This window comes from Glossina fuscipes, unplaced genomic scaffold (assembly GCF_014805625.2).
Source record: "Glossina fuscipes isolate IAEA_lab_2018 unplaced genomic scaffold, Yale_Gfus_2 1, whole genome shotgun sequence".
Taxonomy (NCBI): domain Eukaryota; kingdom Metazoa; phylum Arthropoda; class Insecta; order Diptera; family Glossinidae; genus Glossina; species Glossina fuscipes.
Window position 1 is genome coordinate 43,561,346 of NW_023998415.1, and position 15,245 is coordinate 43,576,590.

The 15,245-nt window shown below is 33.5% G+C and overlaps 1 protein-coding gene across 4 annotated transcripts in view; it reads left to right on the forward strand.

Moving 5' to 3' along the window:
* Positions 1-15,245, forward strand: part of LOC119632621 (contactin-associated protein-like 4) — an 89,318-nt gene that overhangs the window by 72,673 nt on the left and 1,400 nt on the right. For 3 of the 4 annotated variants that reach the window (XM_038025610.1, XM_038025609.1, XM_038025611.1), the window contains exons 15-19: positions 567-1,178; positions 4,408-4,589; positions 4,730-5,026; positions 5,085-5,406; positions 5,781-5,950. In XM_038025610.1, coding sequence (XP_037881538.1) covers positions 567-1,178; positions 4,408-4,589; positions 4,730-5,026; positions 5,085-5,406; positions 5,781-5,950 — 1,583 coding nt within the window. Of the gene's footprint in view, positions 1-566; positions 1,179-4,407; positions 4,590-4,729; positions 5,027-5,084; positions 5,407-5,780; positions 5,951-10,205; positions 10,520-15,245 lie in introns of those variants that run through there. The other variant, XM_038025612.1, reaches the window with a different exon arrangement.

Below are 15,245 nucleotides of genomic sequence, written 5' to 3' on the forward strand. Positions count from 1 at the left end.
TATATATATATATATATATATATATGTGTGTATGTATGTATGTAACTTTCCAATGAGTGTAGTTTGCAATTTCCTTTATGGCAACTTGAGATTGTTCAGTAGAGCGTTTCAATTACCATATTGCCAAATGAAATTCATGCTAATCGGATAAATTGGTTAAGTGAATACTTCAATGCAAACATATGCACATACACATAAATATACGTGCATAAGCGTGCGTAGAGACACATCGGCACATACAAACTTATACGGTTAACTATGCTATTATAAATCATTACTTACCTTCAATTCTATTTCTCCTCCCTATCTGTATCTATCTATCTATCTCTCTCTCTCTCTCTCTTTCTTTCTTTCTTTCTTTCTTTCTGCATCTATCTACCTATCTATCTAACCATCTATCCAACTATGTCCTTTATGTTCTCACTCTCCTTCATTTTCTTGTCAATCGGTAGTCGTTTGAATCATTAATGAAATTGCTTTTGCTTGTCATACAATTTGCAACATCCTGTTGTTAATTTGAATCATTTAATTTTCTGTTCTTTTGTCTCTCATTAACCTGTGTGAAGACCTTGATGGCGTTTTACCCAATTGTCAAATTAAATGCGACGCTGAGCCTTGTAAAAATGGAGGTATTTGTCGCGAGAATTTTGCCAAACAAGAATCAACATGCGACTGCGAACACACCAGTTTCCTAGGCGAGTTTTGTATGGAAGAGAAAGGGGCTGATTTTAGTGGCGAAAGTACGCTACAGCGTAAATTCGAATTGGCCGGCAAAGTAGATCAGGTGCGTTTACAACTGGCATTCTCGTCATTGGATTTGCGACGAGCGAATCGCATTATGTTGCTTTTGCAAACAGCAGCCGAACGTAGCTACTATTTAATGGTAGCCATAACGGCTGATGGCTATTTATTATTCGAGGAGGATCGTGAAGGACCCGCAGTAGGTGCTCGTATCGAACGTAATTTTTTAAATAACGCTCGTCATTCCATTTATTATATACGCAATTTGACGGAAGCAACACTTTACATAGACCGCGAACAAGTACCACTGCAAGCAATTACCGCTAGAGTTTTGACACCGTCTGCTGATATGAGTGCTAATCGTGTGCAAATCGGTGGCATTAACACTACGGATACTCGTTTTGCTGTTTTCAAAAGTTACAGTGGTTGCCTGTCCAGTAAGTATCCTCATACGCACATATAACATATGTATACAAAAAGATATATATATATATATATATATATATATATATATATATATATATAAAGAGAGAGAGAGAGAGAGATAGAGAACTTTATCTACACACATACGCATAGAAAAGCATTTGTCACTGTATTTGTACATAGGGGCATTGTGTAAATATAATACTTATGTCAACGGCAGTCGGCACGTTTTAGTTTCATACACGTGAACACACACCCACCCGCCCAAATAAAAAGGTTAAAATATTTCATTACTTTTTTTGGCGACGTAAGGCCAGCAAAAATATGTGTTTATTTCCGTACACCACTCTCTACGAGCATAAGTAAAATTATTCTTAAAAATGTTTAACTACGTTTTCTAAACTTGGGAATGTTCAATAAAACCACTTTAGGATGCGATCTGTTTTGAAAGATTTCTATAGCATTTTTGTAGTATTATTATGCTCTACATCACATGTGGTATATTAATTTGTCGACACATGTATTTAACACCCAGAAGAACTTCTTCCAACTTCTTTGGCACCTTCGGTTATATAATTATTTTTAAGCCTCCAGAGTTAAACTTGTGTGTCCGTCCGTGTCTGTCTCTTTTTAAGTCTGATACCTGCCAATGTATATTATATTCAACTTGCAGGTAGCAATATGTGAGATCATAGAAAATGAAATGGTTATAGCCCTTTTACGACTACCCCCTAGATATATAAAATATGCGTCAATTTTTGAACATACTCTCATACAACCGTTCCTGAAAAAGCTTTCATTTTTTTAATATTTTAGAATGCAAAATGATCTTCACTGGTAACGCGACATAACAATTAACTGCAGATAATTTGAATTCAATAGCTTTCCATAGGTTTTTTGGGAATCCACCGCTTGGTAGGATACTGATGAAAAGCAGACCTTTATCTGTCAACAAAGTCAAATTTTGAGCACTTTATGACAAAAGCAGCAGGAGAATAACAACATCTTTGGCAATTACTTTGGTGAAATGCGGTCAACGTCAGCTTACATTTTAGCCTGCAGGCCATCGAAGAGCTTTCATAAAAGGCATATTTTTACATGGGACCAACACATCATTTTCGATATAATTTTTCATAGAGATAAACGAAGAACGAAGCTTTTAGATGAAATACGTTAGGGTATCTATTAGTCAGTGTCGTTCGACATAAGATCTTTACTTTCCTTCTGCTTGGAACAACGCAGATGTCTGCTTATTCTCTTCTTCTAATTAAAACATAAATCTTAAAAAGCAACGCAGTTACGCTCTTATTGTCGAACAAGTCAAAAGGCTGCATTTATCATTACGGAATATATATCCAATATCCTTGCCCCAGATTTTTGCACTCACCAGAGGAGGTAGAAAGCAATAAGTAATCAAATTGCCGTTCGGCTGTGACCGAATCTTTTATACCCATTGCCAGTATCTTTAAAAAGATCAAAACAAATATTTGCGTAACGGGCCAAACAAAAAAAAAAAAAAGGGAAAGCAAAGATGTTCTCAGTTTTTGTTGCATTTTAGGCGTGTCCTTTGACTGGTTGGAGATACAAAGATGGACAATCGGACATACTTAAATCGATTCAGAATTCAATGCTGATCAAGAACACATCTATCTCAGAAGCTTTTCACTCTAACTGTTTTAAACTTTTTGGCAAAATGAATATATTGTCCGTCCTTCGGTGATAGGCGAAGAGATAGAGAAGAGTAAAAAAAACTAAATTTCCCCACTCCTTCAAATCGGAAAAAATATATATATTGTTAATTTATTTTGAGCTGTAGACGTGTCCCTCGACCAATTTGGGCCTGAAGGTAAGAACTTTCAATATTTTCGCCAAATTTCAACCGAATATCTTCATTTTTGCGGAGAACGTTCACCGCAGACATTACGCAAACGGATAGACAGACAGACAAAAGGGTAGACAAGCAGACGAACATGCTTAAAACGATTCAGAATCGGCTACGTATTGCAAACGGTTTTGATGAAACCCATATTTGCCCATTCATCGGCGGTGAGTATCAAAATACCGATCAATTTCAGCTATGGCTTGAAGGGGATTCTTCTCCATTATAAATAACACTGTCTTCGTGATTTATGAATTTTAACAGAGACCGTAAACACATCAACCCCGTTGAATATATTAAAGGGGTCAAAAGCGAGCGGATTATACCCGACAATTATTCTCGATATTTGAATACTAAAGTTGCAAGAGATAGCTGACATCCTTAAGATATAGAGGCGCAGTCCACGGTTTATTTTCCCTGAAAGTTTGGACCAAGAAAGCTTCTTTTTTTTTAAAATACATAAATTCAATCATAAAACAAATCAATGAATTCGCCCGCACCTCTGCTCCCATTCCTTTCCACTTTTCATCTCTCATCCCTGTCCATTCATTCACTATTATATCATTCCTCAAAATAAAAAAAAAAAAATTATTTTTAATCAAATGGTGAAATGACGACGAAAACTGAAGCGTATTTTTCCACAGTCGTGGCGAATTGAAATGTTAAAGAAGCGTTGGGCCCTCTCGACGAAGACTATGATGATGAAAAAATTCGTATTCCCGAGTTTGCGTACTTAATCCTCCGATCACCACGTGATGACTCGAGCACTTTTGAAATTTGGGAAAATTCGAATACCACTGACCTATCGTACGTGCCTATGGCTTAAGCAACACAGAATATCGCGTTAATATAGTTAATAGTTGTCGGACCACATACCATTTTTACCATAAAATCTGGAGGTTTTAATAAGCCATTCTTCTGTCCTATTTAACATATAAAGGTAACCACATGTACATGTACACATGTACATTGACACATTTTTCCTTCGGCTTTCCATCATCAGTTATCGTAGTTTTTAATCTTTTATAGTTAGTGAGCAAAAGTTTTAACATTAAATAGTTTTACTTATGCAAAAGTGAAATTTAATACAAAAATTTCCTTAAGAGAGACGAGTTTTTATTAAAAGTTACCTTGCTTGCTGGCAAGCAAGCAAGCTCGAAGCAAGTAATAAGACACATGATACGAAAAAGTGATTTAAAAGGCCAAGAACGTATGCTTATACTCTTCTAATGGAAGTAAAAAAAAAAAAAAAAAAAAAAAAAAAAACAAAAAAAAATTAATATATTGCAGCTTCTGGGCAGTAAAAGTCTCAGCAAAGTAGTTGGTGTTAAACGATAACTTTCGCAATTTTGTATATTTTACAGATATTTACATACAAGTAAACAATTATGTTATGAAACCCCTCGAGGAGTATATGCTATTCACAAAATCTGGTGCCGACAATATTACCGTAATTAATCCGCAAGGTGTACGCAGCGCACAATGTGTGGCCAAATTTGATATCACCGAACAGCCATCACAAGAGCCAATGGTTAATGTTAGTTTAGTAAGTAGACTTTTACCTAAAACATAAATATATATGTATATGTATATATATATACATACAAACATATATCCTTTACAATATTTCGTAATTTCTTTTTAAAAATTAATTAAATTTCCGATTATTTTATGGGCCATGTATAGAGCGTTGAAAATTGGGTCGAAGAACCACCACAGCGTGTACCATATGTGGCAAAATATGTGTACGATGAATCTACAAAAGAAGACTCAACACAAGTGGTATTCATAACTCTTACGGGCTTGTTTATAATTATTGTTATATGTTGCCTGATAGAAGTATATCGCAGTCATTTAGCCTATAAACGACGTATTGAGCGGCAAACGGATGAGGACATTATCTGGTCGAAAGAACAGGCTACAAAGATGCATGAATCTCCCGGAATAGGTGTAGGAGGAACGCAAAGCTATGCTTATAAAGCGGTAGGTATATTGACATAAATCCGCGTTCACTGCTTCTTACGTCCATGTATTTGTTTAGCTGCCAATCGACGAAAAGAAATCGAGCAACGGAGCACCATTGGTAGGCATATTAAAAAATGGCAACTCCATTCTTAATAAAGAAAATGATGAAACTAAAAGAAATGAAGAAACCAATAGTCCATTAACTGTGGACGTTCACTTGGACGGCGTTGCAGAAGAAACCTATGAAGATTTATTAAAAACCGAAGAAAACAAAGTCATCGAAACTGACAAAGCTGAAAATGAGGCAAATTTTGATAGCATCAATCAAGTGGAAAATCTTGAAAATACGATTTGCGAAAGCGTCAACGCAAAAGATTCAAATACAATTGATCAACAAGGTACGGGATAAATTTAATTTTTTTTATTATTAACCCACACATATATCTATCTATAAACTATTGATTATGGAAAGTTGAGCACAGCTTTCCATTTCGAATTAATCGATCATATTAAGTGTTTAAAATCCAAGCATTTATACAAATGTATACAAAAATATGTTTCTTGAATTTCTAAGAGAGACCGCTTTATATGTATGTGTGTACATTAAATTTAACAAAGCAACTTATTATATTATCTATGCATATGTCTTCTCTCGGAAGTCATCAATATCAAGAATGGTGCATTTATGTGTGCATACTATGCGTACACACACACAAACACACACACATACACAGAGTTAATGATTTCTTTTTTTGTATATTTTTTTTTTTAGATGAATCTTTAAATTTAATTAATCACAAAGATAAGCCGGACATAAGCGAAAACGTAATGGAGATTAGGGAAAATTGCATAAACACTTGCGGCCCTGATATTGGTCATGATGATGTCAACGATCATCAAATCGCTGGCGGTCGCGATTCCCTCACTTTAGATCAGTCAACGGTAAGCTTAAGACATTTATTTAATGAGGAAGATTTATTAGCACTTGAAATTGCATTAGCACCGTTATGCTCGATCAGTGAAATCGATTTAAATATTTTAGATTAGTTTTGCATACAATTGCATAATATTTTCAAAATTTTCATTAACTTATATTTTTGTAAATAATATTCAACCTCCTATACAATCACGTAATATACTAGAAACAAATACTAATACATATTTATCCAAGTTCATAAATTCGTATTGTATATAAATGCAAAAAAAAAAAAAATTAATAAAATTTATAAAAATTTTTTTTTAAAAAAATTTAAAAAAAAAAAAAAAAAAAAAAAATTAGCTAAGCCTTGTGAACATAACGTTCAACTTGGAAGCAACAACACACATAAAAAGAGATAAAAATGATGGAAATTTTTAAAAAATTATTCCTTCTCTGCTAATTATTTTATGTTCCGCATAAATTAGCACAAATCCTTTTTTTAATTTCCTTTCGTTGACGCAACAACTGGACAGGACATAACACTGATGTCCCTGCTTACTTTTAAACGGCAAAACCGCACTGAGGCTTATTATATTGAACGGCGTCAAGAACAATTTATTTAAAACCTAAAGTATTCTTTAGCGGACTTTTAGAATTCGAGTTCGAGTATTATTGATTCACTTGATACACTTTTCTTAATTTTCAATTAAATCATATGTAATGATTATTCTTTGCATTTCTTTTAATCAGTCACACTCTGTGTTTGTGAATTGCACAATGCACAAAGTGAAAAAAAATTAAAAATATATAAAAAAATATTGATTCATAGGTAACTTTATAACTGCATTCAATTGTACATAATATGGAATTTTTGACATTTTGAAACTTGAAACCGCCAACGACCTTTACTAAATTACTCAATCAATTTCAAATTTACCAGCATTCAAATTTCCAAAAAAAAAAAAAAAAACACCCTACACCTAACCCTGCGTAAGTATCTGATTTATCTTTGTAACTATTGCCTCGATCAATAATTAACGGGAACAAGTAAGATAAATTTCTGCTTTCTTTTTTCGCAAAATTCAACAGCATCTTGAGAATCCGAAGGGTGGAGCAATAATTCGAAATTCATTCAATTTGGACCTATGACGCAGTGATATTTTGGATTGTGTGTAGAAAGCTTTCTCTTGTCAAAATTTTTATCCAAAATAGTCAATACAGTGCCCTTTGATATTTTTGGAATTTAAAAAAATAATTTTCAAGATTTTTTTTAACATTTTTCGTTATAAGCGCCTCTGCACTCTCTAAACGTCCACTGCATTCAACGAAATATTCTTATTTTTGACGAAAAGAATCCATCATAACCATTTTTAAGGCTCTCTTTATACGCATCACCGAACGATAAGTGGTATATTCATTTTGTTAAAACGTTTGCAACGCCCAGAAGGAAACATCAGAAACACACCGCAAATCCTAAATCGATTTGAGCAAGTCCGTCTGTCCGCCTCTCTGTGTAATGTCTCTTGTTAACATTCTTCTTGCCGCCAAAAAGGAAGCTATCGACTTTAAATTAGGCAGAAGTTTTTTGCACGCAAGTTAAATCGTTCGAAGGACACGCACACAGCACCACGTAAACTTAGAACACCGCCCGTTTTTCAAAAGGAATAAAAAATTTGGTTTGTTGCTCATTGCTCATCAACTATAGCAGATAAATATGCAAAAATTTGAAGGCATATTCCATGGGCGATACTGTAGCACAAGCATGTCTGCCTGTTCGTCTGTCCATCTGTCTGTTTGCACAACTTTATACTATTTGTGGTAAACATTCTACCGTTAGCAAAACTGAAGATATCGCCTACATATTTGCAAAAGAATTTGGAGTTAACCTAAACAATTGAAAGGACAAGCCTATAATGCTCACATGCCTATACGACAAAAACTTTTGTTTTGCAAATAGAAGAAATCAGCTGCGTCCACTCCATATTATAGAGCACGAAATGTTTGTTCTTCTACTACTTTCGTCCTTTTTAGAATAACGATAATGATGGGTATAAAAAATTCGATCCCGACCGAAATTAATTTTCTTACTTGTTTCTCATTAAGATGCATCGAACATAAGGAAGGCAAAAAAAAAATCATTAAAATAATTTGAAATTTTAATAGCTGCAGCTTGAGGATCGGCATTTAGTGATCTAAAAACAAAATATAAAAAATCTTTATTAGACATGGGTCATATAGGTGTCAACCTCGAGAATTATTAACCGATGATGCATAGAATGCGTAAATGAAATCAATCTTCATCGTAAACGAATTTTGATGGATTTGGATGCTATGAACTAGCTTAGCATACCCGGCAATTTATCGATTAGTATGATAGGAAAAGCAAGATATTATACAAGTTTTAAAACAATTCCAAACTCAAATGCCGAACAACACATTACGCACTTACACTGGTACACTGGTTCTTCAATAGTATCATGATAATGGTATCCTAATATTCTCACTTTCATTTTATTTGTTTTTGTGCTGTGTGTGTTTCATGAATCCAAGAAAATGCTGCGTATTTTCATTTGTCTTATAAGAGTTAAATGCTTGATGTAAGGATCATACTATGCATACATTTTGCATATTAATATAAGAAAATATAAGGAAACCTGTGAAAGTAATGACAGCATTGGGTGACTAATATGTATGATTTGTATGTATGCATGTATGCATGTACGGCAGCAAAAATGCTTCAAAGGATTGCATATTTAAAAGATACTGAAAATATCTGAGATCCTTGTTCACGGTGAGTAAGAGATTAGCAATAAGAACTTCCATCAATAAGAAGTGTTACAATTTATATTTTTCACGCTATTAACTCATTGTTTCACGAGTTTTTTGACAGGTGTACCGTCCTTCGGCTAAACACATCTATAGCGTCAATCTCACGCAAAAAAAAAAATAAATAAATAATAAAAATAAAGAAAACCATTCAACACTGGTCGATAACACGACTATCTACAGGAATGTATGGTCCAATTACTTCTTCAGTCAAAACAACGTTCCAAATTGTCACTTCTTGCTCTTGCCTTTTCTAAATCCTCACAAATTTTGCTAATTTACGCAATTCAGACAAATGAAGATGAGTCCCGCAAAACAATGTTGCTTTGAATTTTCATAGGATGCGAACCTATATCGGCTCTTATTTAAGAGACTCCCTAGTTGTATACCAACATTCATCACTGTACTTTTCCCTCCATTCGTCCAATGATCAGCAATAGATTCTGAATTAATTTGATTATGTCTGTCCGTCTGTCATCAGAGATCGTAAACGCCGAAATTGTAATATGATAAGCGTTTCTCTAACGTAGTACAGAATGTGGTAACCTGGTAATTGTTTGTCTCATGGCGAAATCGGAAGGATAATGTTTCCCCACTCTATATATATATATATATATATGTATATGTATATATATACATTCTTGGCTGGCGTAAATAGTGGAATCGATGTAGATAGACTTATGTTCTTGACCGTTTTTTAACTCATCCATTTACTTGTTCGTTGCAGTCACGATTACGACTTTTAAGCTTCGTCTCATCACTCTCGCCAAGTAAGTAAAAAATCGATGATTTTTTCTCTCTTCCCCATATTTCAAGTTCGTTAATAAATGAATCAAACCAAATTAAAAAATCCACTAAATTGAACCAAAGGTTCGTCGGCGGGCCACGGCCCACCATTAAATACCCTACATCATCCTACAGGTATTCATATAACGACTTTCCAAAATTTGGCCCATCCGAACCATTTTCAATAGGGTTCGTTCTTCGTCCAAAGCATACATCGGGCGTTTTGCTGCAACTGAAACAAAATATTTCAAAAATTGTAACCAGTAGATTAAATGCAAGCATACGGAACGTGACCTTAGAATAACTATCTGAATCGATCGGTATAATAAAAATAAGATGGCAATATCTAAAATCCTCTTCGTTGTTGCATGTACATCGTCAAACAAACTTAACATACCCACGCACCCACAAGTGAGTTTGCAATCTAATATTAAACGATTTGAACCCATATCCACATATAACTGCCTTCTTCATTTAAATGAATTATTTTCACTTTAATTGGAAGTTTAAGCGAAGATTCTACTAACTTTTCTAATTAATTCTTCTAATAAACAAAAGCAGTAAGTTTTAGTAGTGTGTGCCAAACCTGAAATGCATGATAATGTTTTAAAAAAAAAAAAAAAAAAAAAAGCAAACAACGACAAATCCAATCTTTCATATTTACAGCACTTGACATAATGGCTGCCTCTGTCTCAATGAATTAATTTCCCAGTAAATGGCGAATGCACGTTAATTATCAATTGGTTCGATATGATTGATGACAAAAAAATAAAAAATAAAAAATAAAACAAAATGGTTTTTAGGCAAATATATTAAATATTATTTAAAAATTTGCATTAATGCATGCCTAAGAGAATAAATTCTTAAATCATCTTCTAACCAAAGCATGCTAATCGGATAAGTGAAAGAAACAACTAAAACAATTTTGCCATTTTGCAAACAAAAAATGCAAAAATGAAAATCTCTCACAAAAATTATTGGAATTTTTTATTAAATCGAAATTGCAGAATATTAACAACAGCGATGATATTGTAGAACGTAAAGCGTCCGTTAAAAGACAAGTCTCTTGGGGGCCACCGACCGTAGCTGAAGTCGAAGCGGATACGGTTAAAGTGAAAAAAATTACCAAACAAAATGGTTACTATAATGGCAATAATAACACGAGTAACGCGACCAACATCAGTGGCAATCATATAAAATCAAACTAAACTTTTTTTCATTATTTTATTTTTTTTAATTTCCTCTTTTGCTTCTTCTTCTTTTTTCTTTTGTGTTTTTTTTTTTTTTTTCTTTCTTGCTAAATAAGAGGATTTAAAAAGGATTTTGTCAACGTTTAGGTTGTAAGTGTAAATATAATTTGTGATATTTGGTAATAAATATTTGAAAAAAAAAAAAAAAAAAAAAATTTATTTCTTCATTAAAATCAGAATAAACGAAAGATCCGTTTTAAACTGAATCTTCTCATTCCGCCTGCCTGTTGTTTAACTCATATTTAAGAGCATTTTTATATAACAAAGCAAAACAATACATTTCTATAAACTATGATTTAAAAGTAATCTTAGATTTTCATTCTACATAGGCTTTTGTTCTATTATTACTAATACGATTAACGTGCGTTGGTGTATAGTTTTGGTGTTTGTAGTCGATGGTGTTTCAACACCCACAATAATATTATATAATGCTAGGACTTTGGACATGTGTCAAATTTTAAATTAATTAGAAAAACCCATGAGAGCTAAAAGAAAATGGACAGAGAGACAGACTAATAAACAAAATGTAAGACGGGCAGACATTGATCGGATAGACGAGAAAGACGCATAGGAAAGCAGACAGACGATAGCAATGGATAGACGAACGGACGGATGGACAATCAATCGGTTAGATAGGCGACAGGCAAATGCGCTGGCACCGAATAAACAGGAATACAGATAGATATATACAGACATATAAAATGTAATAGACATAGACATCAATAACCATTAACACGATGATAGAAAAGGCAACACGAACACAGAAGAACGGTACACACATAATGATAATCAAATATTAGATTAAAAAATGATAGGTGAATAGACAAGCGAGTGACAGATTTAAAAGTCGACATATGAGCATATCTTCAATAAACAGACCGACGCGCAAAAGTATCAGGAGACAGCAATGAACAAATGATTGCAGGGGAACAATTCAATAGAAGAACGAAAAACCAAAATACAGATACACATTTTGATCGGGCAGACAAAAGGGCAATGCAACAAATAACCAGAAAAACAGAATGACAAACAATCAGAACGACGATCTTGACAATTTAAATGAGTTTGCATCGCATAAACAACTTTGAAGATACATACACAACTTTCTAACCTATTACTGTGTACCGCATTTCTCTGTGATCGGTATAGCCATCGCCATCTTAGGTATCAATATACTGGATACTATGGAATTATCACATTCACGCTTTTCAGTTATTATTATGTCTTTTGCAAATTTTTAATAAAAATTTACATGTGTTAACAGTTGGCCAACAGAGTAACGCTTCATGCTAAGCGTCTACTCTTTAATAATAAAACATGTAAATGTGTCTCTGTGTGTGTGTGTATGTGTGTGTGTGTGTGTGTGTATTTGTATGAATATAAACATACATCTCATACTTTTCCTTACACCTGTACTCGTTTCATACAGTTTGTTGCATTTATGTACGTGTGTGTATGTAATTACATGTCACTCATAAAACATTATATTATGCATCAAATATTCAGGTAAAGGTAAAGGTAAAGGTTTTCAAAGTACACATAAGTATGCATGTACATGAATGCGGGTGGATCTGTGCTTGACTGTTCATATTTGAGGGCAGGTTATGAGCCATTTACAACATCACCATAATGCGCATTATATATACATATAGATATATATTTATATATATATATATAAAATTTTAAAATCCTTATCTGCATTCAAAAAGAAAAAGTTTTTCGATCAATTTTGACACAGTTGCGTGCGTAAATTTTAATTAAATGTCACTCATACGATCCACACATATAAGTGTTCAAGAGCAGATGTGTGCGTCCAAATTTAAAAGAAAAAAAAAAAAAAAAAAAAGAGATAAATAACAGGTAAGACATCATATTCGCCTTAAGGCGAACGATAGATACCCATCAGCTTAAGCCCATATAATAAACGAATGAATAAAAACCTTTTTGCGACCCTTACAACAGATATAGTGAGTGGATTTGAGCGAAGCGGGGAAATACGCCTTAGAAGAGCCCATAAATTGTAAACAATTTTAATCAGCAGCGAATTTGACAGAAAATTTATTTATCTGTTTGTGAGATCACATACGCTATAAATCCTATTAACATACGATCTTTAGCTTATCTTTCGTCTCAAGCTTGTGCGCACTTAACATAAGTAATGTAAATTCCCTCGTCTATAGAGAGCAAATGAAGGTCAAATAATTCGTTTATAGCCAAAACAATAGATCTTTTTTATACGAATCATGGCCATGTCTGGTAAAACTTTTCGCGTCAAACTTTGAGATACGTCTGAAGAACGAATCGTTAGACAGACAAAATTGAATCACTTTCAAATATGTCATAGCTATATTTATGTATATATTACGGAGACTTCATATTGCAAAGACGAAATTGCGAAACGATTCTTAGAATTTCGTTGAATGACAACAAAGATACTTGAAAACATTGCAAGTTTAATATTCATATTTATTGCTAAAATCTATAAAAATCGATGAAAACATTTTGTATACAAAGAAAAACAAAAAAAATTAAAAAAATAAAAAAATAAGAAAACAAAATTTTAACGAAATTACTTTAATTAAGAAAATTGTATTTAATTTGTCCCCAAAAGATATTTATTTTTTAAGAAATATAACTAAAGTAAGTAAACTTATTACAAGCGGGACATGTTCAACTTTGAAATGCCCTACACCAATTTTGCTTAGTACATGCCTTTATCTATTTTCGATACCAATAGACACACTTTGCTTGCATGAGAGCCTTCGTAAAGGGTCAGACTTAAAATAAAGTCCTATGATTGGTGCGATTAATTTCTCTCTGAAGTTACTATTTTCGGCCAATTTCATTATCATTATACAAAAAAAAAAAAAAAAAGAACAGTTGCTATTATAAATCAATTTTCACTACGGCTTACTTACTTTTCATAGGAACAGTTAGGAGAACACATAGGAGATTTCAAATATTCGCTCATTTGCACATCAGCTATTACTTAGGGCTATTTCTCGAGAACATTCTCGAATGTCCGCCTTTTCCTATTTGCTGTCCTGTATAATCATCCATAACGCGTGCACACAAAAAGATACGCGAACCGAAACGAACGTGCTTGGATCGATGTACCGTATTATATCAATGAAAAATATATATAGACTTCGTAGCGTCGTTGACTGCAAAAGCAAACCAATTGTTTTTCTAAATTTTTAAATTTCTTGCAAAATCGGTCGAATGACGCTTCTACCGCACGACAACAAATGCAATTTTTCTTTCTTTTGGACCGTAGGTAGGGTAGGGTGCAGAAGGTAGGGTCCAGGGCTTATGATCCGACCATTTCAGTAAATTGGTTTCGTCCGTCCGTTTGTTCATGTAAGGGTGAAGCACGTGTTTCTTATTTTAGATATAACCGTCTGTGGAGTGTCCGTGGAATAATAATTTTAACCTTGCTTTTTCTTTTACATGGCAGATATGTTCCTTAGAAGACCACGCAAAAAAAAAAAAAAATCGTGCAAAAAAAAATACATATGATATATGATAAATTTGACGATATATTCCACAACTATAAAAAACCGTGTAAAATGAAGAAAGCTCTATATATTTTCCCCAAAAGTCGTGCAAAAAAAGTAAAAATATAAAAATTCATATTACGTATGTATAAAACAAAAAGTATTTTGTATTACTTGTATCACGCAAAACAAATAAAAGTAATGTACAGTGAAAATTTAGGCACAAATACGATACATAAAAATTGAAATTCAATTCCGCAGCTATTCATCGCTATTTGATAACAAGCGAGCACGTTTTTTGCGGTCTGAACTGCAAATGCTATCATCAGTAAATATGTCTCGCACAACTATCGGCCTTGATTCAAATCAAGAATTTCGTCCGTCATTAACAGCGTCTATTGGTTTTTGTTATTGCTGTAAAGTCTGTTATTAGCGGCTGGGCATAAATCCACCGACTTCTCATCACATTCTTCCCCCATCTCTTATATGTATTGTTGCTGTATACATAAAATTCTGTAAAACATTTTCAACATTCAAACAAGTTCGTGCATTTGTTCTTATTGATGGATCGTGTTCTTTTAAAATCAAGTAACAAAAGACCGCGTAAAAAAAGAATTGAATGTATGTTGCGATAGTGTAAATTCTCATTTATTGTACAACTTTTGCCAATAAAGATGATTACATTTTTAATTCTGAACGTTTTGAACGATTGTCCCGTTATATGTAAGATTTTTGAAAGAGAAATGCATAAAGATTGCACCAATTCGAATTCTCGTAGGGCAATTAGTTCATTATCAATTGAAATCGTACGATGAATCGTAAGGTATCGGTATCCGTCATTGCAAGCAAGCAATGCGTGCAAAAGTGTGGCCGAGCCGCAACGATGCTATGACCTATGACACCGCAACCTATGTGCAAGCGAAATTTCGCAAGACTCGATTGCAGTCTACGTGCTCAGA